Here is a 26,625-nt window from a genome sequence, read left to right as displayed (position 1 = left end):
AGGCCCAACATGGGCCTGATACACTGCCATATGAAGCAAACGTTAAAATTGCTATTGTATCGTATCAGGCCCACGTTGGCCTGATATGACATCGTATCAGGCCCACGTTGGGCCTGATATGGCATCGTATCAGGCCCACTATGGCCTTGATGTGATATCGTATCAAGCCCACGTTTAACCAAAGATTTAATTTTACCATACAACTACTTTGTGCTTAAAATACGAAATTATATATTGTACCTGAGAATCTAAAGGTTTGACTACTTGAATCCTAATTTTGAAATATATTGACCAAAATCCCACGGATGCGCTGCATATCTTGTATGCCTAAAAAAATACTAAAGGGTGACTGTTTGATCAGCGCTATGTGTCGGTCATGTAAAATAACAAACCCTTGATGCGTTCCTTTCTTCGTTGATGCTTCAAAAAAACTTTTAAAGTGACCTAGGACACTATTCCAATGCAGTTTCTGTCCAACGTCAACTGAACCCTACATTTTATAAAAATTAAAACATTTTAATCATACTGGTTGAGCTTCTCAAAATCACAGAGTTTGTAAAATGATACCTTTACGACTAATTGATGTTAAGAGGATGATGATACACCCGATCGACTTTTTTGGGCCATTATGAGACGAGATGATTGACGTAAACCCTAGAACCCTTCACTGGCGTCTCGCGATCAGTCCTGGTTTTTGGCACCGAAATGCTTGATGCCGCTTGAGAAACACTCGAGGTCATTAAACTAGGGTTTCACAAGAGGGAAGATTTCTCCACAGAATTGGATCTGCACTCACATGTTACGAAGGAGGGAGGTAGACAAATGATCAAAGTTATTTTTTTAAAAGGGGATTGGCGGAAGGATTATATTAGATATTACACATCACTTATCTATGTCTTTTGGTAAATATCAACTTACGATATATTTTTTGATAAATATATTATACCATGTACATCCTTTGATAAATTATCATTTTTTTTATATAAAATGTTCACGATATATTTAATGTACAATGCTAATTCATTATATTTCCGTCTTCTTTATTAAAACTTAAAAAGATGTAATTTACTGATATGAAAAATTTAAAAAGTACCCATTATTTTTATCAAGAAGAGAGTCTCTCTCACTAACTATATATATATATAATATTATTTTAACGATAAGCAAAGTAAAAGGTATTGTTTTAATTTTCGCCCATTACTGATTAACCCAGATTAAAATAGCTTTGATTAGTAAAACAACTAAAAGTCGAAGGGTAGAAATGAAATCGAGCCTTTTATTTTGCCCGGATAAGAAGCACGCCCTAAAACCCCAACAAGAACCTTCCCCCAGTCCTCTCTCGCGTTCTATCGTCTGGACTGCTCCTGGTGGTGGCGCGAGCGAGAGAGATGAAAGGTTTGAGAACCATTTCTAGGGTTCTATCCTCCTCTCCTTCTCCCCCTCCTCCTCTTTTTCAGATTCTAAGCCCCCATCTCGCCCGATCCTCCCTCTCTCGATTCTTTGCATCCGGCACCCAATCCCAATCCCAATCCCCTGCCGATACTGACTCCGACGCCGAGCGACCTTCTGCCGATTTCGACAGTTCCGAATTCTCCCTTTTCAGTTCCACTCCCTCCGCCCCCCTTCGGCCGATCTGGGACGAGGCCTACCGTGCAAAGGCCGACGCAGCTCTGTTTCAGAAGAGAGAGGCCTCTCGGAGCCTGATCCAGCCAGATGTCATTGAGGAGGACGAGAAGACGGAGAGAGCTACCAGGCTCGCTAGGGCTCTTCTCGAGGCGGCGCTGGAGCCTCCCGATGACGCCGAGGAGGAAAACATGGCGGTGAAGGAGGAAGATCAGCGGTCGCTCTCGGTTGGGGTCATTGGGGCACCCAATGCCGGAAAGTCTAGCTTGACAAACTTTATGGTAAGCATGGATTTTTATCCGATCCTTTGTATAGTTTCCTGTTCTCTGATTGCGTTTGGTACAAGATTATTTATTGTGTAACTATTCTTCAAGCAAAACAGATTCAACTTTTGTAAGTGAAATCTATCTTAGGACTTGTGATGTTCGTATTTAACCTTCTCATTCAGTAAATCATATACTAACTTTAAACTGCGTCTAAGAGTTGTTTAATTAGAACTTGTTATTCTTATCTTATTTTGCAGGAAAATTCCACGTATTCTATTAATTGTTTTACTTTTTTGATGCTATTGTTTATGGATGATTTTAGTTGCCTTTTCATCTTATAAGATTTAATAATTTGTCTGTATTATTGCATTGCTGACTTTTCTACTATATTTATGCTGTCAGTTATACTTATTGATAGAGAAAGTGATTCATCAATTACATACTGCAGCATTTCCTGTACTACCCTATTTTGTGTGTTTCCATTCGGTTTTACATTTGTGTTACTTTCATTCCTTCCCTTCCAAATTCTGTAATTATGTTTATCATGATAAGTTGATGTTCCTGCATTACTACTCTTCCAATTGTCCTTCTTCTGTATTTGCAAAGGATATCTCTTTGTTAAACATTAGCATACGGTGTTGGTGGCTGGCGATCCTAATTGAGTTCCGTATTTGTAATTTGTACTCACTCTTTAATATGCTAGACAACTATCTAGAGTTCTAGTTGAATGGTGATTTAATCTGTCCCAATAGAAAACTTCAACGATGCACTTGTTGTGGCCTCCTTGGTGCCATGTTGAAGTAGAGGTTTGAAAAATAAAACCCACAAAGAGGGTGTTGGAATTAGAATAAGGGTTTTACATCTGCATCATTTTGTCGTACTTTACATAAATGCAGTATAAAATCTGCATTTGTGAGACCTATTATTATTTAATCTTTTTATTCTCCAAGCTTCCTAGTCATGTGCATAGGGAAGGAATGGGAAGAAGATTGTGAACTATGACTACAAGCATGGGGGATAAAGAATTATTATTGCGGCCTGTTGTCATCACTGAATTGTAAAATAGCTTCAGCTAAGAGCATGGACTTTGTATCTATTGCATACTCTAGTAGCTAACTATTTATTTGGTTGGCTTATTGGTCTTTGTTGCCAAGAATATTAAGTGCTATTATTATCACCCTTTTCATTTTTTCTTCTTTTTGATTTAGGTTGGAACAAAGGTTGCTGCAGTCTCACGGAAAACCAACACAACTACTCATGAAATTTTGGGAGTGATGACAAAAGGAAATACCCAAATAGTATGTATCATCATTTTCTCACTCTTCTAGTCGTTAGAATGTCAAATGATATTCTTATTTGTCTACGCCTTATTTTATCATATTTTTATCTGTCTTGTTTTCCTTGTTGATGAATTGGTCTATCTTATTGTTGTAACAATAATGTGAATCCTAATTTAGTTCACATTATTTATGCAAATCCAAGCTCATCTTATCTCATTTATATCATCACAACTGAATGAAATGATCTTGGGGCTAGCCATATATGAAACTAATGGGTAAAAACCGTATGTGCATGGTTATCGTCAAGTAAAAAAAGGTCGATCCCAAAATCGAGTACCAGTCAGAATCATGAAGCAGGTTATCTAGACGATTGAAAATCGCAAGAGTTGAGAAAGTAACAAAACAAATTGAGAAAACACGAGAAGTCTTAGGAGAAATTCGATCTTGGGGAGCAATTCTAGGATTTCGATTTCGCTATGACGATTGTTGGCACTCTAAATACTATTCACTCTCTTACATTAATGTTTATACTCATGCAGGTGGTTTATCCCGAGATAACTAGTATAAATTTTTGGAATTATACCAACATGCTTACCTAAATGCGATGCCTATGTTCAAGGTAGTCTTACTAAAGCGATCGCTCTCTCAGAGAGGCTCCTATCACAATGCACCACGGTCCTCTAGGTGCTATCACCTACTTCATGATGCTGAATCGGGGTAAACACATTAGGCTCTGTGATAGCCAATGGTGCTCTCATGAAGTCTTGGACTACTTTCATGAATACTCCGTCATGTCTCAGCCTTCATGAGTCGGAGAGTTGGGCTCACCTTTCATTTCTCCACATTTCGTGGGATATGAAGATGCACGATTAGCATCATGATCATATATGCGTAATAAAGCCGGATCATGGGAAACCACATCATATGACAAAGAAAGACAAATAGATATATAAAACGAATGTCAACAATACGTTCGACTATTCTCTTATCCTAGAATTAAGAGCACTATTCTATGGTGATGGAGTTACAACCAAAAGAGAGAGAAGATGACATTCTACAATTAGAATTAAAGAGAAAAGAGAAGAGAAAGCTTAGTCGTGATCTTGTCGGTGTCTTCGGAAGAACCCCAAGCTCTACGGTGGATGGAAATTTTTATGGCTCATTGGAAATGACTCTCCTAGGGTTTTCTATCATGGGGAAAACATCTCCTTCCCGAAACAAGAGTCTCATAGGGCTTTTTATAGTCCTAAGAACCGACCAAAACCATTAAATCTTTCCAAAAAAATTGGGGCGCCACCCACGGCTTGACCGTGTCGGCTGGCACAACCTGGTTGTGTCGGTTGTTGGGTGTGTAGGAAAGGGGTTGGACACATCCATGCTTAGTGGCGTGGCTTGACTGTGTCCGGCTTGAGAAAATCTTCTCATCGGCTGTAGGGTGGCATGACTTGTAGGGTGGCACGACTGTGTAGGGGGCATGGCTTGGGCATGTCGGAGGCTGACTAAGGCTGATCTATGACAGAAGGGGGTACAACTAGCTCGTGTTAGGCTCTGTAACCTCCACGGCCACTTCGTTTCACGTTTGATTTCTGCTAGAGGAACACGTCCGTGTTAGGGGACATGGCCAGAGCGTGTTTTTTTGCTGTGGACTCTCTTTCCAAGGCCTTTTTACTTCAATAAAGTTTTGGTTTCAAGACGTGTCAATTAATCAAAAAGCACAAAGAGCAGTTCTTTGAATTAAACGAATTAAAACGATGCAAAAGAACGAAAGTATGCAAAATATGCTCATGCGATGAAACAAAATGAATGCAAAACAATATCAAAAACTATATATGAAACACATCAGAAATTCACTACACCAGCTGTTAGTGGTGAGTTTTGAAGCAAGCACTGTTAGCTAGGTTTTCCACCAATATACTAGTGGGTGCATATTTTTATACCTTTTTCATTTAGAATTGGAGTGTATAAATGGTCTAGGAGCGTTTGCAGTGGATACTGGATAGGTAGATTTGATTATGAGAATGTTTATGCTTACAATAATATTTCTTTAAGTTATTACATGAAAAAAAATTTCAAACTGCATGTAATGGAAATTAAATAAGGAAAAAATATATTATTAACTATAGCAATTACTATGTTCTGGAAGGGATTTTGTCACACGTGAATGACTTCATTTTCTGTTGCTTGAATAATCACAGGCTGAAATCAAGTTGGCTGTTGACAACTGAAATTCTATGCATGGATTCAAATTTTGACTTTCATATGATTCCCAATGTAATGTTCTGTGATTTAATTGGTCATGCTAGCCTGCTTGTGTAAAGACCATGGTTTTGGCTTGTAATATTGCAAGATTAGACCTGTAGTTAGATCGCTATCAATGAATCCACTGGATCTGTTTCCTTGAACATCCTCAAAATGTAATATTTCCTCTTCATGTAGCTCTTTTGTAACAATTAATGCTTTGGAGATCAGTGGATAGAAATGGACCATGAGATATCCCAACAATAAATGACATGAGACAATTTTTCATTTGGGACAGGAGCGACTAGGATCCCTTCCAATAATGCTGTTAAACACCTCCTAATTCTATTTTGGATAGAATAAAAGGTTTAACAACTACCAAGGGATGTGTAAAAGGTTTGGTGTGCTGTGCTTAAATGATTAATGTAGAGCATATATCATAAGAATAATAAAGTAATATAGGGAAAATTTAAAAACCAGGAATTGGAATACTTAGCATTGAGCATGGTGGTACTGATTAATGAACAATTGTTTTTTTTTTCTTTTTGACCCTATAGAAATTGGTTCGTTTAAATTTGATATCCTTATTGATTATGAAATGGACCAGATATATATTCATTGTGCAAGATTTTATATATTACCAGTAGAAGTTTAACAAATACCTGTTGTAATATATTGACAAAGAAGTCATTTTTTAATAATTTTTAAAACCACATTTCAAGCACTTTGTTGCTGTTGCTTCCGTCAAGAATGTCAGGTAACAAATGGAAAAAAAATGCATTCCAGACTGTTTCACTGATTGTTTCAAATTTTGAATGTTTTTTGGTGTTGTATTTGGAATTTCGTCTAATCATCTTGCAGTAGATAGCACTGGAAGTATCTATCTCAATCCATGAAGCAAGCTTGAAAAGTATTTGATTACTGTGGGCATTATATCAATATCTGAACCCATTGTACTAACAAACATCTCCATAGTGTTTGTTTGATACTCCAGGTCTCATGATAGGGCATCATGGATACCCCTACAGGTCAGATGTCAAGGTTCGCGTGGAGAGTGCTTGGAGTTCCATTGATCTATACGACCTTCTGATTGTGTTATTTGATGTACATCGGCATTTGACAGTGTAAGCTATCATACTAACAAATCAAGTTTTTTTTCTTTAGGTGTGACTTCTTGTGAATGAGTAAATTTCTTTTCACAAGAGTAAAATACATAACAAAAGGAAGGAATGTGCTATCATTTGGGTTGGCTATAAAACTAAATCAATGACATTCCATCTTTTAATTGATTATAATGAAGATTATTTAGGTCTCTTTTATCTCTCTTAGCACATCACCGTACACCTAGTTAGTCATCAATGGTAATATATATCTTGTCTTGCTTGCTGAGAAAAAGGTTACCTAGCCAGCCACGTTTGACATTTCATAGAAAAGACTTGACCTAGATATTCTTTTTTGTCAAAAACTTCAACTTCTTGGTAGCTTATTTATGGATTTATTAATCTGTATATATCTTATTGGATTTTTACATAAGAACAAGAATTATTCCCTGGTAGGAATGAATTGATATTCAGCTCGTGATGAACTTTTCTTCTATTTGTGTGTAAATACAGGCCTGACAATAGAGTGATAAATTTGGTTAAACGCCTAGGACAACAGGTTCAGTCAACACAAAAGCGGGTGTTATGCATGAACAAAGTTGATCTTGTAGAAGACAAAAAAAATTTGCTGAAAGTTGCAAAAGAATTTGAAGATCTTCCTGGATATGAAAGGCAGTTGTCAATTCTCCTTGGGTTGGATGTTCAAGGAAATTGTTCTATTTTTTCACTTGATATATCTCATTTCTTTCAGGTATTTTATGATATCTGGATTAAGTGGTTCTGGAGTCAAAGACCTTGTCCAATATCTGATGGATCAGGTATTGTATATTTCTAAGCTTTCTGGTGAAGAAATTTATCATGTGACCGGAGTTACTTTCCTATTTTATTTAAATTCCTAGATAAAACTATACTATCTGGAAGGATAGAAGTTGTCTTAAATTACATTTTAACTGTATCTTTTGGGGTTTGAATGATTGGTTACATTTTGTGTATACAATTTTAGAAACTTGAGAATGGAGCAATTAGAGTGAAAACATGCCTTGTCAAGAATGGTTTGTTGCATTCTCTTGAAGCTAAAATAATAATAAGGTGACTTGAGAATAATTAAATTGCTGAGGAATCTATTGGAACCACTGAATAATTTAGGTTCCTAATGAACTGATAATTTTTGTGATACCTGTTGAAAAAGTGTTGTGGTGATCATCATGTCAAACAATGTAGGATATAGGAATCTTGTTGGCTTGTATCCTGGAATTTGGAAAAAGGCTTTCACATGTGTTTCTAATGGGCTTAAAAACAGTATGGTGATTTGAGAATATTGAACTACTGAGGAATATCTGTGGGGACCTCTTAGTAATTTAGGTTCCAAGGGACTGATATATAAGTTCTTTGATAGGGGCTGAAAAGGGTTATGATGATCATTATGTTAAGCAATGCAGGATATAAAGATTCCTGGTATTTGGAAAAAGGCTTTCGTATGTGGTTCTGAAGGACTTGGAGATATGTTTCATTAATGTGGGAAGATTTCAAAATTTTGTTGAATATTACAACTTGTGTCCCATGCCAGGTGGCATACTAACATTTCTTTTTTCCAAAGTTTAAGTTAAAATAGCCACTTGATTTTATATCAGATGGTTAACTAAACTTGTGGATTTATTATCTGAGAATTCTTATTACTGCCATATGCAGGCAGTTAATAGGCCTTGGGACGAAGAACCCACAGCTATGACTGAAGAAATGATGAAAACCATATCATTAGAAGTTGTACGAGAAAAGATGCTAAATTATATTCACCAGGTATCATTGAAATGTATTGTGAAGGTGCAAGTCTTCTTGTTAGTGAGTTGCTAAGATACCTTTTATTTCAGGAAATTCCCTATGTTATTGAACACCGGCTAATGGATTGGAAGGAACTGAGAGATGGCTCTCTTAGGATAGAGCAACACTTTATTACACCAAAACAAAGCCACCGCCAAATCATTGTTGGAAAAAATGGCTCTAAAATTGGGTATTCTTTCACTGACCACTCTCCATTTTGCCTTATCGATTGTTTAGGTGGATTGTAATTAGTTTGTGACAATTTTTGAAATTGTATCATCAACTTTCTTTTGGTATTCTTTATTTTTTTTATCTTTCTGATTTTGATGAAATCTCCCATCAAGTTATTGCTGCAACAAACAAACTTGTTATATGTTACTTTTTTTTCTCATGGGAACAGGAGAATTGGCATCGAAGCCAATGAAGAGTTGAGATCAATATTTAAAAAAGAGGTGCATCTCATTCTCCAAGTCAGAGTAGCTCGAAAGCGGAATGCATGAGGGAAGATGGTTGTTTTTGTGCATTATATAACCGGTAAGGTTCAGTGACACTTTTGCTCCAACTACTTGATCAGTTGATCATGGTGTTTATCCTTATGTTAAACTCATCCCTTACACTTTTACTATGACTTGTGAAATTTAAGAGTGTAAGCCTTAGATTTGTTTAGTATGATGGTTTTGATCGACACACCTATAGGATCAATATCGTGCTAGGGGAGGGGTTGAATAGTCGATTGCTGCTTTTATTGTCATCTATATAAAATATTAGTGTGCAGCGAAAAATTGCAACAATTATAGAGACAAAATGGTCATGAAAGAGACACAAGCATGGTTTAAAGTGCCGTGCTGAAACGGTCGAAACGGGTAAAACGTCTCATTTCGCTCGGTGACCGACACCGGCACGATCCCGGCACCAGACCCACGACAGGTGCGACGTGTTGCGCGACCCCGTGGTCATAGCAGAGGGGTCACTCGACCCTGCAACAGTAGCGGAAAGGTCGCATAACCCTTCCGCTACCGCCGTGGAGGCATCGTGTGACCTGCGCTCACTGCAGAGGGGCCGCACGACCAACGTGGTCGCGCCGAAGGTGTCATGCGATCCCCGCGGCCATGGCTGGTCGCGGAACCATGTGACAACACCGAAGTCGTGTGGGCTCGCGAGTGTTGTCGGATTTTAGATTTTTTTAATTAAACTTAGGTTATTTTTTTTAATCAACTCCTAGTTATGGTGCAGATAATCTAAAGAGACTTTATTAAACCCTAATAAAATTATTTAATTAATTTTATATTTCATTTATTTTAATTTAAAAATTATAATAAAATTTTTATTTATTTGTTTATTTATTTTCATATCTTTTCCTTTTTTAAAAGATTATTTTTTATCTTATTTATTTTTCAAATATTTATGTTAAATATTTTAGTTTTTAATTAATATATTTTATATTTAAAAAATACCGAAACTATATCGGCACGGCACGATACGGTACCGAAACCGTATCGTTCCGGTCCAGGACCAAAACCTCGGCACGGGTCGAAATTTTAAACCTTGGACAAGCACATTGATTTAATATGATTCACAACCCTCAGGGTTGCTACATCCACTACGCATGTTTCATTAGTTGATCACTCTGAAAGTCTACTTTTCTCCTTTTCAACACTATTGAGGGTAGAGAAATCTCTTACAACTTTCGATCTTGTCTTGTTTTACAAATGTACATTTGAATAGTGCAAAGACAAAAGGATAAAAATATGAGAAATAAATAAGAAACGAAAACACAACAGAGTTACAGATGTAGTTGCGAAAGTCTCTCTACTTATGTGATGAAGGTTAAGTGTTGTTTGTTTGGATGGCAATTAAGAGTTATTTCATGAGGAGTTTGTTCTCTTATTATTGTTCTTTTAAACTTGCAGCCCTTTAAGAAAATCGTTAGACATGTGTGACATCTCGGTCGATTGTTGACTACAGTTGACTTCAATGGTCAACTCCTGAACTTTCCGATCCCTCGAGTTTATTTCCATTCGACTCACATTGAATCTCGAACTTTTTGTTTGCTTGAGTTTGTCTTCAGTTGACTACCATGCTCGACCAGAATATCTTCTATTTGCACTGAATTAGCCACAGTCGTGTGACAAATTTTTTTCTTTGCTTTATGTCAAAGAATGTCTCTATGGTTTCATCAATTGACTGACTTTTGACCATTAGTCGACCAAAACTAAACCACAGATCGGATTGGACATTTGTGGTATTCTCAGGTGATTGATTGATATCTCCTAATCAACAAACACCATACCACAAATCTAGATTAAACCAAATTAAGGGTTTGTCACTTCCTCACGTGCATAGTCGACTGTTGTACTGTGACTCGATTATTCTAATGATCAAGTCTGTATATGTTTGAGTTCTACCTTTGTTCCGCGGTTATAATCACTCAAAGATTCATTCTCACTAAGTCTTACTTTCTGTTAGTTTATTCCAGATGGCCTTCGTGCCATGCTTCTGGGCTTTCATGCCTAGAGTCTCCTTGTCTTCGCGTCTTCACTGCCTAGCAACTTGTCATTTGACCTGGTGAGACCTCCTTTTCTGCAAGAGTCTGGTCCCGTCCTTCGTGGACTTTCCATGCCTAGCATCCTACACGCTTGACACACCATAGCAAATTACAATAAGTGTCTAACTTAAACATGGTTCAAACATTGAAACTCATTATATATCACATGCTTGGGGCTTGGTGGTACGGTCTTATTCTAACAAGCTAGTTTCCTATGTCATCATTGTTCACAGTTCTTCCCATTTTATGTTTTTCTTTCCATCCTATATATTTTTTCATATATTACTAATTGAGATTTAATAGTTTACTTTTGGTTGGATGTATATATATATCTTAATTTAAACCTCTGCATTCTTGTTCAAGTACTGGGTTAAAGCTTACTTTGACTTAACAATTCAATGTTAGCTATGCAATTCATTGATAATTGAGGTAAAATTCTGTGAGCAGGGTATTTATATGAACTTGCGGTTGGCATGACAGAGATACTTCAGGGAGAATATGCAAGGATGAATAGAGCATCTTGCAGCAACGCCAACTCGTGGTCTACACTCAAGAACTTAAGCTGGTCACCCATCTGAGAGCCCTGTGCTCAAGGTAACCAACTCAGCACACAATTTATCGTCTGAAATGTTGTCAGGACATGCATAAACAACATAAGACGAACCTCAATTTCAATACACCTCAGGTTGTACGAAACTGATAAGTTGTGATTTTTTTTACTTGGATGGATGGCTTATGACATGACGTTATTGTCTTGCTTAAAATCCAATCCTTACAAAAAAAATTCTTCATTCATTTCATCTCTTGGCAAATATATGTAATTGCAACGCACTCAGCTTCTGTAGTTGAAAGAGAACACTTTTGCTACTTGTGTTGTGAAAAAAATGTTACCTCTGCAGAATTCAGTAAAAAATGCATACCTCCTAATGTCTGTATTCGTGGTCAGATTTTGCATTTTGCATCTCTTCTCAATATTGTAGTTCAGGGCCACCTCCAAAGCAAAAATAAGATTAGTATTTGATACATGTAGAAATCCACTTCATTACTTTCTATTGCACTTTTCTAAAGAAATCTGTTAATAACAATAATTGCACATGCAACATCAAATCCTGTAAATAGCATAACATTCAGACACCAAAAACTGGACTACGAAAAATAGGCTTCATTTTCGTTGTTCTGTCAATCCATAGAGGGAAAACTTCTATAAATTCTTCTTGAAGTATAATCCAATTGGAGAACCAATATTTTTCACTTTGTTTAGCTGAAGTTCCTAAGAACATTTTGGAATACATCTCTTGCAACATCGATAACTTCTTAGCTCTTATATCATAAGAAATTTGAATGCCCACCGTTTCCTTTGCCTCTTCCAAATCCTTCATCTCAAAAGAATTCCTAATGCCTTCTTCAAACTGTCAATACACATCCCTGCCCATGATAAACATATTATCAACACAGTGCAAAAGCATGGTTAAATTCCAATTTTATGTTGCCACCACGGTTAAATTCCAATTGAATCATCTAATGCATACACAGTGCTATCCATTATCTAACATAAATAAGCTTTATCAGGAGCTTGTTCAAGCCCATACAATCTCTATCAATCTACATGTTAAGTGTTCTGCCATATATTCAAGTCCAAACTAGTTGCTGGTCTTAAAAAATAATAATAATTGATTAGGTTGGATAACATTGAGTCTGCGTGACTTAATTTCACAGAAATTTTCTACTAATCATCAAAATAAATAAGGAAACACTTGCATAATTACTGGTCTTAAAATCACTCAGAATAAGAGAAATATTTAAGATAGGTTAAAAATTATTTTCATAGTCAATATTTAATTTCTGGGCAAAACCTTTTACAACCAACCTTAACTTGGATTCAATTGCAACCTATTCTCATCACTCGTCAACAAGAAAAAAAAACCATTTATACTTTGTTTTTCGATCTATTGGTAAATCTGCGAAATAAGAAATGTGTTTTTATGCAAAGAATCTATCTCTTCTTGCATAATTAATCTCTTTCAGTTTCTTTGGCTTTTTAGTATCTCTTGTATACACTTGCCTTTGTTTGATGCACCTGGTGGGCGATTGAGTTTACCTAGAAGATCTCTGAGTATCAACTGATTTTATTTTATTTTATTTAAAACTAGCATAAGGTATCTAGCCTTTCGAGATCACTAATTCTTGGGATGACCAATTCGCCCCCAAGGTCATTTTCCAATGATAATTTGGGTAAATATGGAAGTGCTCGTAGTGGATGGTCCAAGTTTATCATTCCACAAAAGAAAAATATCATACAGTGCACAACAGCTAAGAATCAAATCATGATTGCTTGGGAGACTGCTTGTGAGCTTTGTCGATGCATCATAGCCCAGGGCAATTATGTATCAATTGATGTAATGTAAAAAAGATGATAATGCTCACCTTAAGCACTCCAATGCTTGCCTCAAGGTCTTGCAGAAGGAGGTAAATCATGATACGTAGCGAGCAATCTGCTAGGTGGGAAGAATTTATTCTTTAAAGGGATTCAAAACTGAATATCAATTGATGTGGCAAGAGGTGACTTGTTCACCCCATGCACCCTTCACCGCTGGCCAGCCCCGGTCCTTCGACTCAGGAGGCCTGGGGCGAAAAAATAAAATGAGATCCAAAATAAATTTTTAATAATATACAATTCATTTACAACGATTTCTTCTAGCATTTCTATTTGCAAAATCGTCTATAATATTATCAGTTTCAAAATTTTTCAAAATGCCTTTTTTAATACATAAAATTATCAATCCATTTAATTTTTTTTTGCGACATTGCCGATCTCATATATATTTTCAATAATTTTAATTTTAAAAAACTCCTTTCAGTCGATGCTACCGTAACAGACATAGTCAACAAGATTCTATAAGTAATTACAACATTTTAATAACAATTTATACTTTGAACAAATTCAAGAATATCAATTGTAGACATTACTACATTTGGTAAAGTTATTTGTAATATTTTTTAATTTGGTAAATAAATTATCTAATTAACATCTGATGAGTTGTTATGAGTTAGAGTAAATTTTAGATTGACACAATATTTTCGCAATTCATCATCGTTCAAAGTTCTTAACATTTTTGAATCAAATAAAAAACCGAATATATTTTCAAAAGTTTTTATTTGCTAAAATCTACATTTTAAAGAAGCAATCGTCATGTCCACAACAACGACAAAATAATCAATTCTAAAGGACTCTGATAATGAAATTTCATCGTCATCTCTTTCATTAAATTATTTTTTCCTAAAAATATGATGCTTTGTTGTAAATATTGGCTCTATGTTCATATATGATACAAGACTTTTAGTAATAGTCAAACTTGCAATAAAATCATCATTCCTATACTTTTCAAAAAATAAGATTATACCTTCCAATTATTTCATGACAACCCCAAACCCCTAATTTTTCATTTGTTTACCACTTTGCAAATTGCAACCTAAAAGGATAAAAGGAAAAGATAATATCAAAAGTTCTGAAATATGAATTTGAACCCAACTACCCAAGACCCCAACTACATGCCTATAATATATAATACTAAAACAAAAAAAAAAAAATTGGGTCCTCCCAAATTCTGAGCCTAGGGCCATCGCCCAGTATAGCCCTCGTCCAGAGCCGGCCTTGCCGCTGGCCCTATAACTAAATGAAGAGAGTAAATTATGGTGATTAAATCACCTCCTTTGACGGAATTTTATTTTTCAAGAGATTATTTCCTTTGATCGATGCTCTCATCAGGGATGAAGCCATAGAAAGTTGCTCTCCTTGCTAAATATCAAGCTGAACCTTGTGCAATGTGCACATCACCCGTATCTATTAAATATGTAATCTTTGCTGACTTTATTTTTCACTTATGCTCCACGGATATAGTCGAGTTATTACTTGGGTGAGATTATCATATGAGAACAGAAATCGAATCCCCGACGGAGGAATTTCTTAGAAAATAAAATCTCTCCTATTTAAAAAGGCTCTCGGTCACTGTGATTTATTTCTTTTATCTCACTGTAGGACTGGTGATAAGGAACACTTGGGATGAGCTGAGTCAGCATTTTATCTCACTGTAGGACTGGTGATAAGGAACACTTGGGATGAGCTGAGTCAGCACTTTTTATCACATGTATTCTCTGCTCACTGAAGCACTAAATAGATTCATATCAACCAATATGATAGCAACGACAACTCAAAAGCTTCCGTAAACGAGAGAAGTGATAAGAGATTTCCATTTTCTTGCTCGTGTGCTCCCTATTCTAAGACATCAACACCAGCTTGGGTATCTGCTTCAGCTTCCACTTAGGCACCTGCTTTAGCTTGAACTTCAACTTAGGTTTGACTTTAGCCTCGACGTCTATTTCACTAAGAAGGCTTATTGGGTACTTCTGATTACGTGTTACCTTTTCGTTAACAATACATCTAATAATTTGATCCTCTAAAGAAACACATCTACTTCTGATTACGTGTTACCTTTTTGTTAAACAATACATCTTAACCTATATGCACTTGCATTGTTTGATCTTATTGCACTTGAGCCTCTTCCCACTCTCACGTTCAACCATACCATGAAATTCTTGGAAAACAATCAAGTTATCGACCACCAGAATTTCTTATTTTCAATGGGTATGCCGGTATGCCCAAACTTTATTTTGGAATGATCATCTATAAAAGTAATAAGTAGAAAGCACCGCTAAATGTTCACATTAGTAACACCATCACAGAGAAAATATACGATCCAAAATGTAAGATTTTCTAAACAAAAAGAAAGTCTGAGCTTGAATCTACTCTTGCTTTTTCTCTGCTTTACTCTATCTATGAACTTAGATCACCCTCTGTGCTCCTATGACAAAGTACCTCTGAGTGAGGCATATATCAATGTTCTTTCTTCTCAACTTTTCATACAGCAAACTGCACCTGACTTGTTCCATTGTCACCTTTGCATCTACTATAGGATTATCAAGAGCTTGCTCAAGTTTCCCAACTGTTAGGCAATGCACTGAGAAGAAACAAAGTTTGCAACTCATCATCAAGAGTCGTTGACACAACAGAAACAAGTGATCCATCCTATACTTTATAGCAACAAGATTTCTGATTAGGAAGGGTTTTATTCCTAGTGGTTTTAGAATTCGTTTCATTGTAAGAAAACCATGTCAGGATAATCTATATCTACTAATTATGGTCATGCAAAGATATACCATCGTATGCAAAATGAATCTCATACATAGATCATGAATAATACACAAATTCTTCCTTCATTGTCAATGCAGCATATGGTCAATCATCATCCAAATTAAATATAACTTACATTCAGTTCATTATCTTGTCATTCTAGAAACTTGTTTCAGAGGGGAAAATGACCGGACTTCTGGAGCACAACTGGGGAACAATACATTGAGCTTATGCATCAAAACATCTGCTTTCGATGGTATTTCATTCAATAAAAACTGTTGGACAATAGGCTTCTTGAACCATTCTAGGACTGAGTCTCCTGGAGCTCTCAGCACAACTTTGCTAATCTCAAATGGTGACTCAACTGAGTTAAGCATCTGAGCCACTACCATCTTCAATGTTGGCCCTGTCACCAACTTGACGCGCCGCGGAACCACACCGTAGTATAGCATCCTCTTCCTGAATCTATGCAAGGTATGCACCGTTGCCACCAAAGCTGCCCCAACAGACAAGTTCCGGACATCCAAAGACCATGCAATATGCTGATCAAAGACAATTGCCTTAGGGAACAACTTGTTCTCATAAGCTACCTTCCAAACGCATCTTGCTCTGTTCATCTGCCCCATTAGTACCAAATAGTTCAAAAGCACATTCACAAAGTATTTTGCTGCACCCTCTTCTGCTTCATAATCGATGCCTTGAAAGAACTCCCGAACAAATGATAGCACAGGCTTCTTCCTCTGCTCTGGTCCGGTGAATAGCTCACACAGGAATTCATGAGCCTTGTGCTTTGTAACAGCCATGATCTCCATTATAGCCCGTTCATTCTTCTCCTCCTGACAGCGCACTAAATGAGCAAGAACTGAAGTGTAGAGTATCAAATCCACCTTTGCGGCTGATCCCACATAGGTATCGAGCAATGGCTGTGCAGAATCATAGAGCCTGGCCTTCATGCATGACTCAAAAAGCTGCTTTATGATAAAATTATTAGTTCTGATTCCAGCTGAACCCATGAATCGAAGCCATTTCAATGCCAGATCAGTTGAGCCACCCTTGATGTATATCATTAGCAAGTCGCTTGCATTGACATCCACTGCAAAACCAACAGCTTTCATCTCAAGAAGAACCTTTGCAGCCAAATCCAAAAGTTTCTTGTTGGCTAGAATACTCAGTAAGGATGTAAATGTGCTCAATCCCGGTCGTAGTCCTGCATTGGTCATTGAATTGTAGAGCCTCATTGCATGATCCACATGTCCTGCAGCAGAGTGCATCTCAATAAGGCAGGCATAGGTGGATGGAGTTGGGAGGAAACCAGACTTCTCCATATCAGCAAAGATGGATATCGCTGCATCAAGCCGTCCAGACCTTGCATGAGCTTCAACCATCATAGTATAAAGACCAAAATTTGGACGAAAGCCAGTGCCTTTCATCTCCAGCCAAAGCTTGAAGCCAGCATCGAGCTTCCCAGCCTTCACCAATGATTCGATTATGGACACGTACATTGTGACAGATGGCCGGTACCCGACCGACTGCATCTCCTGGTAAAGCCCTACTGCTGCCTCTAGCCTTCCAGCCTTACCTAAACAATCCACCAGCGCAGCATATATTGGCAATGCCAGTCGTTCAGTGCCTCGCTTAGTCTTCATTTCCTCGAATAGGCGGAGTGCAGCATCAAGCCGACCAGATTTGGCAAGGGCAGGGAGCATCAAATCATAGGTAGGGGAATCAAGAAAGCAATGGCTGCCCTCCATGGACTCGTAGATCTCGAAGGCCTTATAGGGCAAGCCTTTGCTTAAGAAGAGAGTCATGAGGGAATTATAGGTCTGGGCGTTTATTCCTTTGAAACCAGCATCTCGCAATTTCTTGAAGAAGGAAAAGGCGAGGTCGAGTTTGGAAGATTTGCAGAGATATTGTACAGCGAGGTTGAGGGAAGATGAGAAAGTAGCTGCAGAGGGCTCAGCGTCGGGAAAAGCGGCAGCTTTTAGGATGTCTTCGAAGAGGGATTGAATGGCGTCAAAGTCGACGGCAGCAAAGAGACGATCGAGGAGAAGGACATAGATGGCGTCCGAAGGGACGAACCAGGATTGGCGTCGGGCCCAGCGGAAGAGCGAAATCGCCGGTTCTGGGTCAGCAGCGGGTAGGGCCGCGAGAGCTACGGAGAGGATGGATGGGTCGGGGGAGAAGGGGAGGCGGTCGAGGCTGGAGTCGAGGTCCGGGCCCCAGCGCCATCTGCGAGCGAGTTCGACGAGCTTAGCGGCGGCAGAGGAGCGGGGGATGGGGCGGAGGAGGCTGCCATCGAGGACGTGGGCGTCGCGTCCCGGCTCGGCGGGGCGGAGGCCGCGGTCAGAGCCGATGACGCCACCGGACTCGTCCAAGTATAGGATCTCGCCCGTCCACTGGGCCGCTTCCGACGAGGGGCTTTGGGATTGCGACTCGGAGGAGGAGGTGCAGAGGCGGCGAGGGTTAAGGATTAGGGTTTCGGAGCGGCGGCGGCGGAGGAGAGGTGAAAGGAGGTTGGAGCTGCGGAGACGGAGGAGGAGCATTAGAGAAGGCTGCTTGCAGTTGGATTGCTACAGCCGATCAATAAAATCACTCGTCACCGTAGGGCTTTCGGTAGTCCGGTTTCGCACTTGTCCCAATCTTTATTATCACCTTATGCAATTGTACAAATAAAATAAAACTAAAATGAAAAAAAAACAAGGAAATTAAAAAAAAAATAGGACTAGGACCGATCAGTAGGGTATGCCGATTTCCAATTTCTATATTATACATTTTACTGAAAAATTTGATATAAAAAAATTTATTATAATTTAGTATATCGAAGTTTGAGTATATTAAATTTTTAATATGATATAAGTTTTATATCAAAAATTTTTATATATCAAAATTTGATACGATATATTATTACAAAAAAAAATATATTATAGTAATTATTAGTTAGTAGTTGCTACAATGTATTTATTGAGTAAAGTTTGAGAGATTATAACTTTTAACTCAAATTGAATAATGAGACATATAATAGTTGCTACAACATTAATTGCTACAACATTATTGAAAAAAAAATTATATTATAGTAATTATTAGTTAGTAGTTCCTATGCTGTTGTAGTATTTACAAACCAGTAGTGGTTGAAATAGAGAAAATTATGTTTTATTAACTACTGGTTAATAGTTGTTACAACATGTTTGTCAAATGAATTTTAAAATGTCATAACTTTTGACTTGGATTGAACTATAAGATTACATGTGAGCCAATGGAGAATGGGATTGGGAAAAGAGAAAACTTAAACAAACTAAAACCTATTAAAGCCTAGAACCCTAATTAAAAAATAAATAATTTATAAAATAATTTATTCAATATTTTGACATATACCGAAATACTAAAAAATAATAAATTTTATACCGATATTAATATTGAAAATTTTGGTATGAACGACATATATCGGTATGATATATGCTGTATACTATAATTTTTGATATTTTCCTCACCCCTATATAGGACAAACACTAAGAATCCATTTATGTAAGAATAAAAACATTGCATATGTACTTTGGTTTGTATTTATCAAAGTACTAATTATATTCCTATCTATTGGTCCTGTTTTGAAATTAAAAGTATTAGAAGTAACATAACTTTAACATACGAAAAAGGAACTCGGATATAATGATTTTCATAATATTTAATATTAGGAAATGATGAGAAAAATATATCTGGATCCATAATATATAAGATTCTAGATATATCAAACTTGCTTCCTCCATCTCTTCTCTCTATCTTTTTTGTTCCAGAATTTGCTTCCTCTTTCTTTTCCCTCTATCTTTTCTGTTCTTGATATATTTGATGATAAAAGATATATCCTTTATATATCTTATCCACGAGAAGAAGTTATCCCACTATAATTTCCGTTGGGAGTTATAATAACTTCCAATCACTATCCTTTTGACAACTCATTTTGGATAATTACTTTTATAAAAGTGAGAGAGGAGGGATTCTATTTAAAATAAAACCTCGTGACTTTAATGACCTTTTAATCAAACAATCATCACATTAAGCCCTTTTATATTAAAGTCAACTATATATATTACATAGATCATAATAGAAAATAATCTAACAATCTCCTACTTGAACATGTGACGACTTAAAAATTCAATAATAATCATAATTACACATTATATGTTGAAATTAACAAGTCATCGTTTTTAATTGAATTGATATGATAAGATCATAACGGACACAAGTCATTTAACGACATGATTCCTTCCACGTACTACAAAATCAACACAACCCAACAACTTTAATTAATTCTATAAATTTTTTTTAATATATTGTCAAAGACATATTATGTTATCACATCAAAATAATATATATATATATAGATAGATGTGGATAACAAGAAAATAAGCAGAAACATAGTTTTAATTTAATTCAGAAGTGCCATTTAATATGAGCATCTTTTCATACATATGTATTCATATGAATATGACATTAACAAGGATTTATCCATAATACCCATCCTTTCTACATGACCAATAGATATTTTGGATGATAATCCTTTAGTTAACGGATTCACTATCATTAAATCGGTTCTAATATGCTCAATTGACACCTTTTGTTTCTGCACTTCTTCTTTGACAGATAAGTATTTCAAATCTATGTGCTTTGCACCTTTTGAGTACTTGTCATTTTAAAAGAAAAACATAGCTACGGTATTATCATAGTAATTTTTTTACGGCCTGTCTATGTTATCGATAATGCCAAGCCCCAAGGTAAAGTTTCGCAACCACTATGCGTGAACTATGACCTCAAAACATGGCACAAATTTGGCCTTCATGGTGGAAGTAGTAATTAGGGACTGCTTTCCACTTTCCCATGAAATTGCTCCTCCTACTAGGAGAAAAATATACCCAAACATAGATTTCCTCGAGTCCATACATCTAGCATAGTCTGAATCTGTGTAGCCAATCAGTTTAAGTTGATCTAATTTTTTATACGTGAGCATGTAATCTTTGGTGCCTTGTAAGTACTTAAGAACTTTCTTTGCAGTTTTCCAGTGGTTCATCCCAGGATTACTTTAATATCAGCTTAACTTTCCAACAACCAAACTGATATCTGACCGAACATATATCTGGGCATACATTAAACTTCCAACCACTGATGCATAGGGAATTGACTCCATTTCCTTTTGTTCCAAGTCATATTTAGGACATTGCATTTCACTAAATTTGTCCTCTTTTTGAATTGGAACTATTTCCGCGGAGCAATTTTTCACTCTGAATTACTCTAATACTTTGTTAATATAGTTCTTCTGAGATAATCCCAACAATCCTTGTGATATGCCATTGAATATTTCTATTCCTATCACATAATATGCCTCACCCATATATTTTATTTTAAAGTTTTTAGAGAGAAATTTCTTTACATCATGTAACAATGCGATATCATTGGCAGTAAGAAGAATTTCATCAACATATAAAACTAAAATAGTAAACTTACTCTCACTGATCTTCATATAGATACACCGATCAATAGTGTTCTCTACAAAATCATACGATGTAATGATACCATTGAATTTAAGATACTATTGTCTGGAAGCTTGTTTCAGTCCATATATCGACTTCTTTAATTTACACACTAGATTTTCTTTTCCTATAGTTATGAAACCTTCAGGTTGATCCATATAAACTTCTTCTTCTAAGTTACCATTCAAAAAGGCGGTCTTTACATCCATTTGGTGAAGCTCTAGGTCATAATGAGCCACTAAAGCCAAAATAATCCTCAAAGAGTCCTTCTTAGAAACTGGAGAGAATATCCCTTTATAGTCAATGTCATTCTTTTGAGTATATCCTTTGGAGACAAGTCTAGCTTTATACCTTTTGATGTTGCCTTTTGAGTCATGTTTGGTCTTAAAGACCCATTTACAACCAACTTGTTTTGAACCTTGAGGCAATTCAACTAGATCTCATACTTTATTGTCATCCATGGAAATTAACTCTTCTTTCATAGCATTGAGTTATTTTTAAAAATTGTCACTTTTTATGGATTGTATGAACGAGACTGGATCTTTATCAATGCTTAAGTCACATTCATGTTCAAGTAAATAAATGATATAATCATTTGAAATAGCTGGTCTTCTTTGCCTTTCAGACCTCCTTAATGATATTTCTTGCACCTCTTCTATCATTTGTTCATTTGTGACTTGCACATTGTTAGTTGGTTCATCATCTATATGTTCATTTTGTGGGTTTTGGATATTATTATTTTGTTGTCTTGATGTGTTGTGTAATTGTGATGCAACAAATGGATCAACAACTTTATGAGAAACATTAAGTGAAGAAGATTCACCACAAGCCTATCTAATATCCACTTTTCGTGATTTCTCACTTCCACTAAACTGGCTATTCTCAATGAACTGAGCATTACCAGACTCTATTATACTCATACTATGGTTAAGATAATAAAATTTATACTCTTTTGACTTTTTAGGATAACCGATGAAATGACCACTAATGGTTCTTGCATCAAGTTTTCTTTCATGCGGATTATATACTTTTATTCTATTGGGCAACCCCAAGTATTGAGGTGCCTCAAACTAGGTTTCCTTCCTGTTCACACTTCATAAGGAGTCTTAGGAACTGCTTTGCTAGGAACTTTATTAAACAGATATGCAGCAACCTTTAATGCATGCATCCACAATGAAAAAGATACAGTACTATAACTTAACATACTCCTAACCATGTCTATAAGAGTACGATTACAGTATTAGGAACTTTATTACACCATTCTGTTACGGTGTACCAGGCATAGTATACTATACACATATGCCTTGACTTTGAAGGAATTTTACAAATGGACCTAGACATTGTCCATTCTCATTCCATAATATTCACCACCTCCATCGGACCTTATAACTTTCACGTTTCTATCCAACTGCCTTTCAACCTCATCAACAAACACCTCAAGGATGTTTGTTACTTGAGATTTTTCATGCAGTAAGTAGAAATAACAATAACGTGAGAAGTCATCAATAAAGGTGATAAAATATTTTTCACCGCTCCAAGATGGAGTGTCAAAAGCACCACGAATATCAGTGTGTATAATTTCAAGGGGCTGGCTGCTTCTTGTGGTTGTATTTCTTGATATATGTTTGGTTTGCTTTCCCTTAATACAATTCAAACATATGCCCCAATCATCCAAATCGAATTGAGCTAATATTTCACTTTTTTATTAACCTCACTATCCTTTCTTTGGATATATGACCTAATCTTTGATGCCACAAATAAGTAGAATTCTCATTATATGCATTGTTTTTACTACCAGTTGTGTGTTCAACATAAAACAGAGATTCAACAAAATTAACATCAAGATTGAAATGATATAAACCATCTATTAAAGTACGAGAACCATAATAGTACTCATGTTTATATAAAGAAAATACATCATCTCTAACCTTAAAGTTAAAACCTGTTGGTACCCCATGGTAGTTTTGATGTGATCAACCAAATTAAGTTAGATCCTGTGTATTTGATCCTTGTTCTAAGTGTGCAGGAGCTTAGGAACATAAGAAGTTGAGCGGATAATGCAGCTAGCGAGAAGGATGACATGGGAAGAGAGTCGACGAGCTCGGTGCATCCGAGGGACGAGGTGCTGTGAAAGAGTACACCAGTAGATGAGAAGGAGGCACACGGCGATTTGAGGGACGAGAAGCTCGGAAGGAAGACTGCTCGAGGAGAAGGCTGAAAAATAGGTTCGGGTGAGCCCTATTTCGGTTGACTGAAATTACCCAAACGAGTAGAGCAGCGGAAGAGCCAAAGGAGAAGACTTGGAGCCCGGAAGAAGCTGCTAAAGGTGCCTTCAAGTGGATTGAAGGCACCTTCGTGCCTTTCTGGTGGAAGGTGCATTCAAGCTATTGAAGGTGCCTTCAACCCTTCATGGAAGGCGTCTTCAATCAACTTGGAGGGCGCCTTTGACTAGGCAAAAGTGTCATTGGTAAAGGATAAAGTTTTATCCTTTCTTGCCTTACTGGAGGTGTCTTCAGCTTGTTGGAGGCACCTTTCAACCATGGATAAGATTTTTTAGGGGCTATAAAAAGACTCCTGGACTTAGAAATTGAGAATCAACTCTTGTATTCATTTCCTAGCAATTGCCTGACCATTAAACAAGCATGTAAGAGGCTTCTCCGCCTTCATCGAATAAGACTTTTAGAGCTTTTCATTAGTCTTGAATTAACAATCACCTAGGTTGTAACCAAGTAAATCTTGTGCCTCATCTTTCATTTTTTTGTTGTTTAATTTAATTTTTTGTTGCTACTAATATGAGTTGAAAGAACGAGAAAGAGATTTTTGTTTTATAGAAAATTCACCTCTTATTGCCGGTCTCTCTGTGTCAACAATTGGTATCAGAGTCCAACCACCTCAGAAGGACTAACTGTCAATCGAAGCATCGAAATGATGGTCGGACCTACAATCTTTCCATTGAAGTTCGAGAGAGAATTTGTGTCTTGGAAGAAACGCATGGAGATATTTTTCAAAACTAATTTTGAAATTCTATTAATAATTAAATATGGTTTTGTAGCTCCCAAAGAATCCTAAGGAAATGAAAAGGAAGAACACCAATGGACCAAGAAGGAGCAAACAGACTTCATAGCGAACAGACGAGCCCAGTTCCACCTACTCAGCATACTTCCACCACAGGAAGTAAAGCGGATCAGCACCCCAGGAAGTAAATTAGATCAGAGATTACAAATCAGCAAAGAAACATTGGGAGAAGTTCCTAGAGTTGCACGAAGGAACTTCCAAAGCAAAGCTCGCGAGAGGAGACCTGCTCCGGAACCAACTGACAAACCTCCAGATGGAAGAAAGTGAAACAGTTGCACATCTGCACTCGAGGATCAAAGGACTCATCACTGGACTCACAAATCTTGGAAAAAATATAATAAACTGAGATTTGTTAAGGTATACTTTAAATGCATTTCCTAGGACACCCGAGTGGACATCTATAGTCGACTCATTTTACATATCTAAAGACCTTGAAGTTAGTTCATTAAAAAAATCTTTTTTCCATTTTTGAACTTCACGAATCAAGTGTTGGGATCTTAGATGGCTAGAGGGGGGGGTGAATAGCCTCTTTGAAAACTTAAACACAATCTTTCTTAAAGAAAAACTTGTTAGCACAGCGGAAGTAGAAAACTAAAACGGAGGAAGAAAGACACACACAGCAGACACACGGATATACAAGGTTCGGGGATAACTTGCCCCTACTCCTTGGCGTGTTCGTAAGGAGGACGACTCCTTGATCTTTCGGTAGATCACACCCCGGACAAAATCCGGCTAAAAATGTCTCCTTCTCGGTGGAGCAACCTCTCAACAGAGTCTCAGTTGATTATAGAATTAAGCACAAGACTTACAGTGGCTGAGAAGAATAATCAGATGAGCTTACAACCACGCGGAGAAGAAACAGAGCAGAGAGCACACAACAACCTTCTTAGCAAGGAGCTCACAGCTTCACCAACTTGCTTTCTCAAAGGATTGATCGATTGGAAAACAGAGAATCCAGTTTTTCTTCTTTCTGAACCTCTCTTCTTCCTTCTTATGTCTCTCTGCTTTACTGGCTCGAATCACTCCCGCCTGCAGAATCGCTGTTGCCAACAAGGCGTAGCCAATCACCTCTCCTCCTCATCTGGTTCTCTGAACCCATGCCAATGGAAATCACTGGCGTCTCTGGATACGAACCAATAAGTAGAGGTCAAACTGAGCGCAGTCCAATCGCAATCAGATTCGTCAGTGAACGTTGATGCCTCAAATGCATCTGTTGCAGCAAATCACAGTGTAAAGAGCACTTGTCTTCTTCTCTTAATGAAGCTTAATTTGAATTCAACCATGAGAGTGTGACCTGCAACCTGCAAGCTAAAAAGACTCACAACAGATGGTTAAAAACAGATGGGTGAAAACAAATACGACAATCAGAAAAAGTACATGCAAAACAAACAATACCGTGGGTCGGTCTGCAGACCGATCCACGCTTTCTGAATCATCGCTGATCGGTCTGGCAAACCGATCAGGAACTAATCTGATCGGTCTCCAGACCGATCAGATGTCGCTGCGCACAGCTTCTGATCGGTCTGCGGACCGATCAGGCACTAATCTGATCGGTCCCGAGACCGATCAGATGTCGCTCTTCCCAAGCGCTTACAGCCTCCTGATCGGTCTCCAGACCGATCAGTAAAATCACAGTAGACTACTGATCGATTTCTGATCGGTCTGCAGACCGATCAGGTGTCCAAGGTTTCACTGGATCGGTCTGCCGACCGATCCAGCTTCTTGACTCAGTCCGGGTCGAGCCCTCTCTGACCTAGTCCGGAGAAACGAGCTCCCTAGCCCTCTCCGACTTCATCTGGTCCTAGAGAACGAGCTACCGAGCCCTCTCTGACTTCGCATGCCAAGTTTCCTTCTTGGACTTTTCAACATCAGATGTCCGATCACCCTTGATCCATCTGGATTTTCCCTTGCCTGGCTTCACTCACCAGGACTTGCACCTAGCTTCACTCACTAGGGTTTTCACCTGGCTTCAC

General features: G+C 37.4%; 2 protein-coding genes across 2 annotated transcripts; one reads left to right on the top strand and one right to left on the bottom strand.

Moving 5' to 3' along the window:
- Nucleotides 1-1,303: 1,303 nt before the first annotated feature.
- LOC122029332 (GTP-binding protein ERG-like) lies at nucleotides 1,304-8,859 on the top strand. The gene is made up of 8 exons (XM_042588277.1): nucleotides 1,304-1,904; nucleotides 3,098-3,187; nucleotides 6,383-6,531; nucleotides 7,021-7,179; nucleotides 7,259-7,325; nucleotides 8,197-8,304; nucleotides 8,376-8,515; nucleotides 8,726-8,859. Exons 1-8 carry the CDS (start codon nucleotides 1,389-1,391, stop codon nucleotides 8,823-8,825), a joined length of 1,329 nt encoding a protein of 442 aa, XP_042444211.1. The 5' UTR covers nucleotides 1,304-1,388; the 3' UTR covers nucleotides 8,826-8,859.
- A 6,667-nt stretch (nucleotides 8,860-15,526) lies between these two features.
- On the bottom strand, nucleotides 15,527-18,679 carry LOC122029685 (pentatricopeptide repeat-containing protein At1g79490, mitochondrial-like). Its single transcript, XM_042588775.1, has 2 exons — nucleotides 16,195-18,679; nucleotides 15,527-15,885 (listed from the first exon to the last, which is right to left on the bottom strand). The coding sequence occupies exon 1, from the start codon at nucleotides 18,599-18,601 to the stop codon at nucleotides 16,205-16,207; it is 2,397 nt and encodes a 798-aa protein (XP_042444709.1). The 5' UTR covers nucleotides 18,602-18,679; the 3' UTR covers nucleotides 15,527-15,885; nucleotides 16,195-16,204.
- Between the last annotated feature and the right edge of the window lie 7,946 nt (nucleotides 18,680-26,625).

This window comes from Zingiber officinale, chromosome 10B, assembly GCF_018446385.1.
Source record: "Zingiber officinale cultivar Zhangliang chromosome 10B, Zo_v1.1, whole genome shotgun sequence".
Taxonomy (NCBI): domain Eukaryota; kingdom Viridiplantae; phylum Streptophyta; class Magnoliopsida; order Zingiberales; family Zingiberaceae; genus Zingiber; species Zingiber officinale.
Note: the sequence above shows the minus strand (reverse complement) of the source record. Positions and strands in the feature narration are given on the sequence as shown.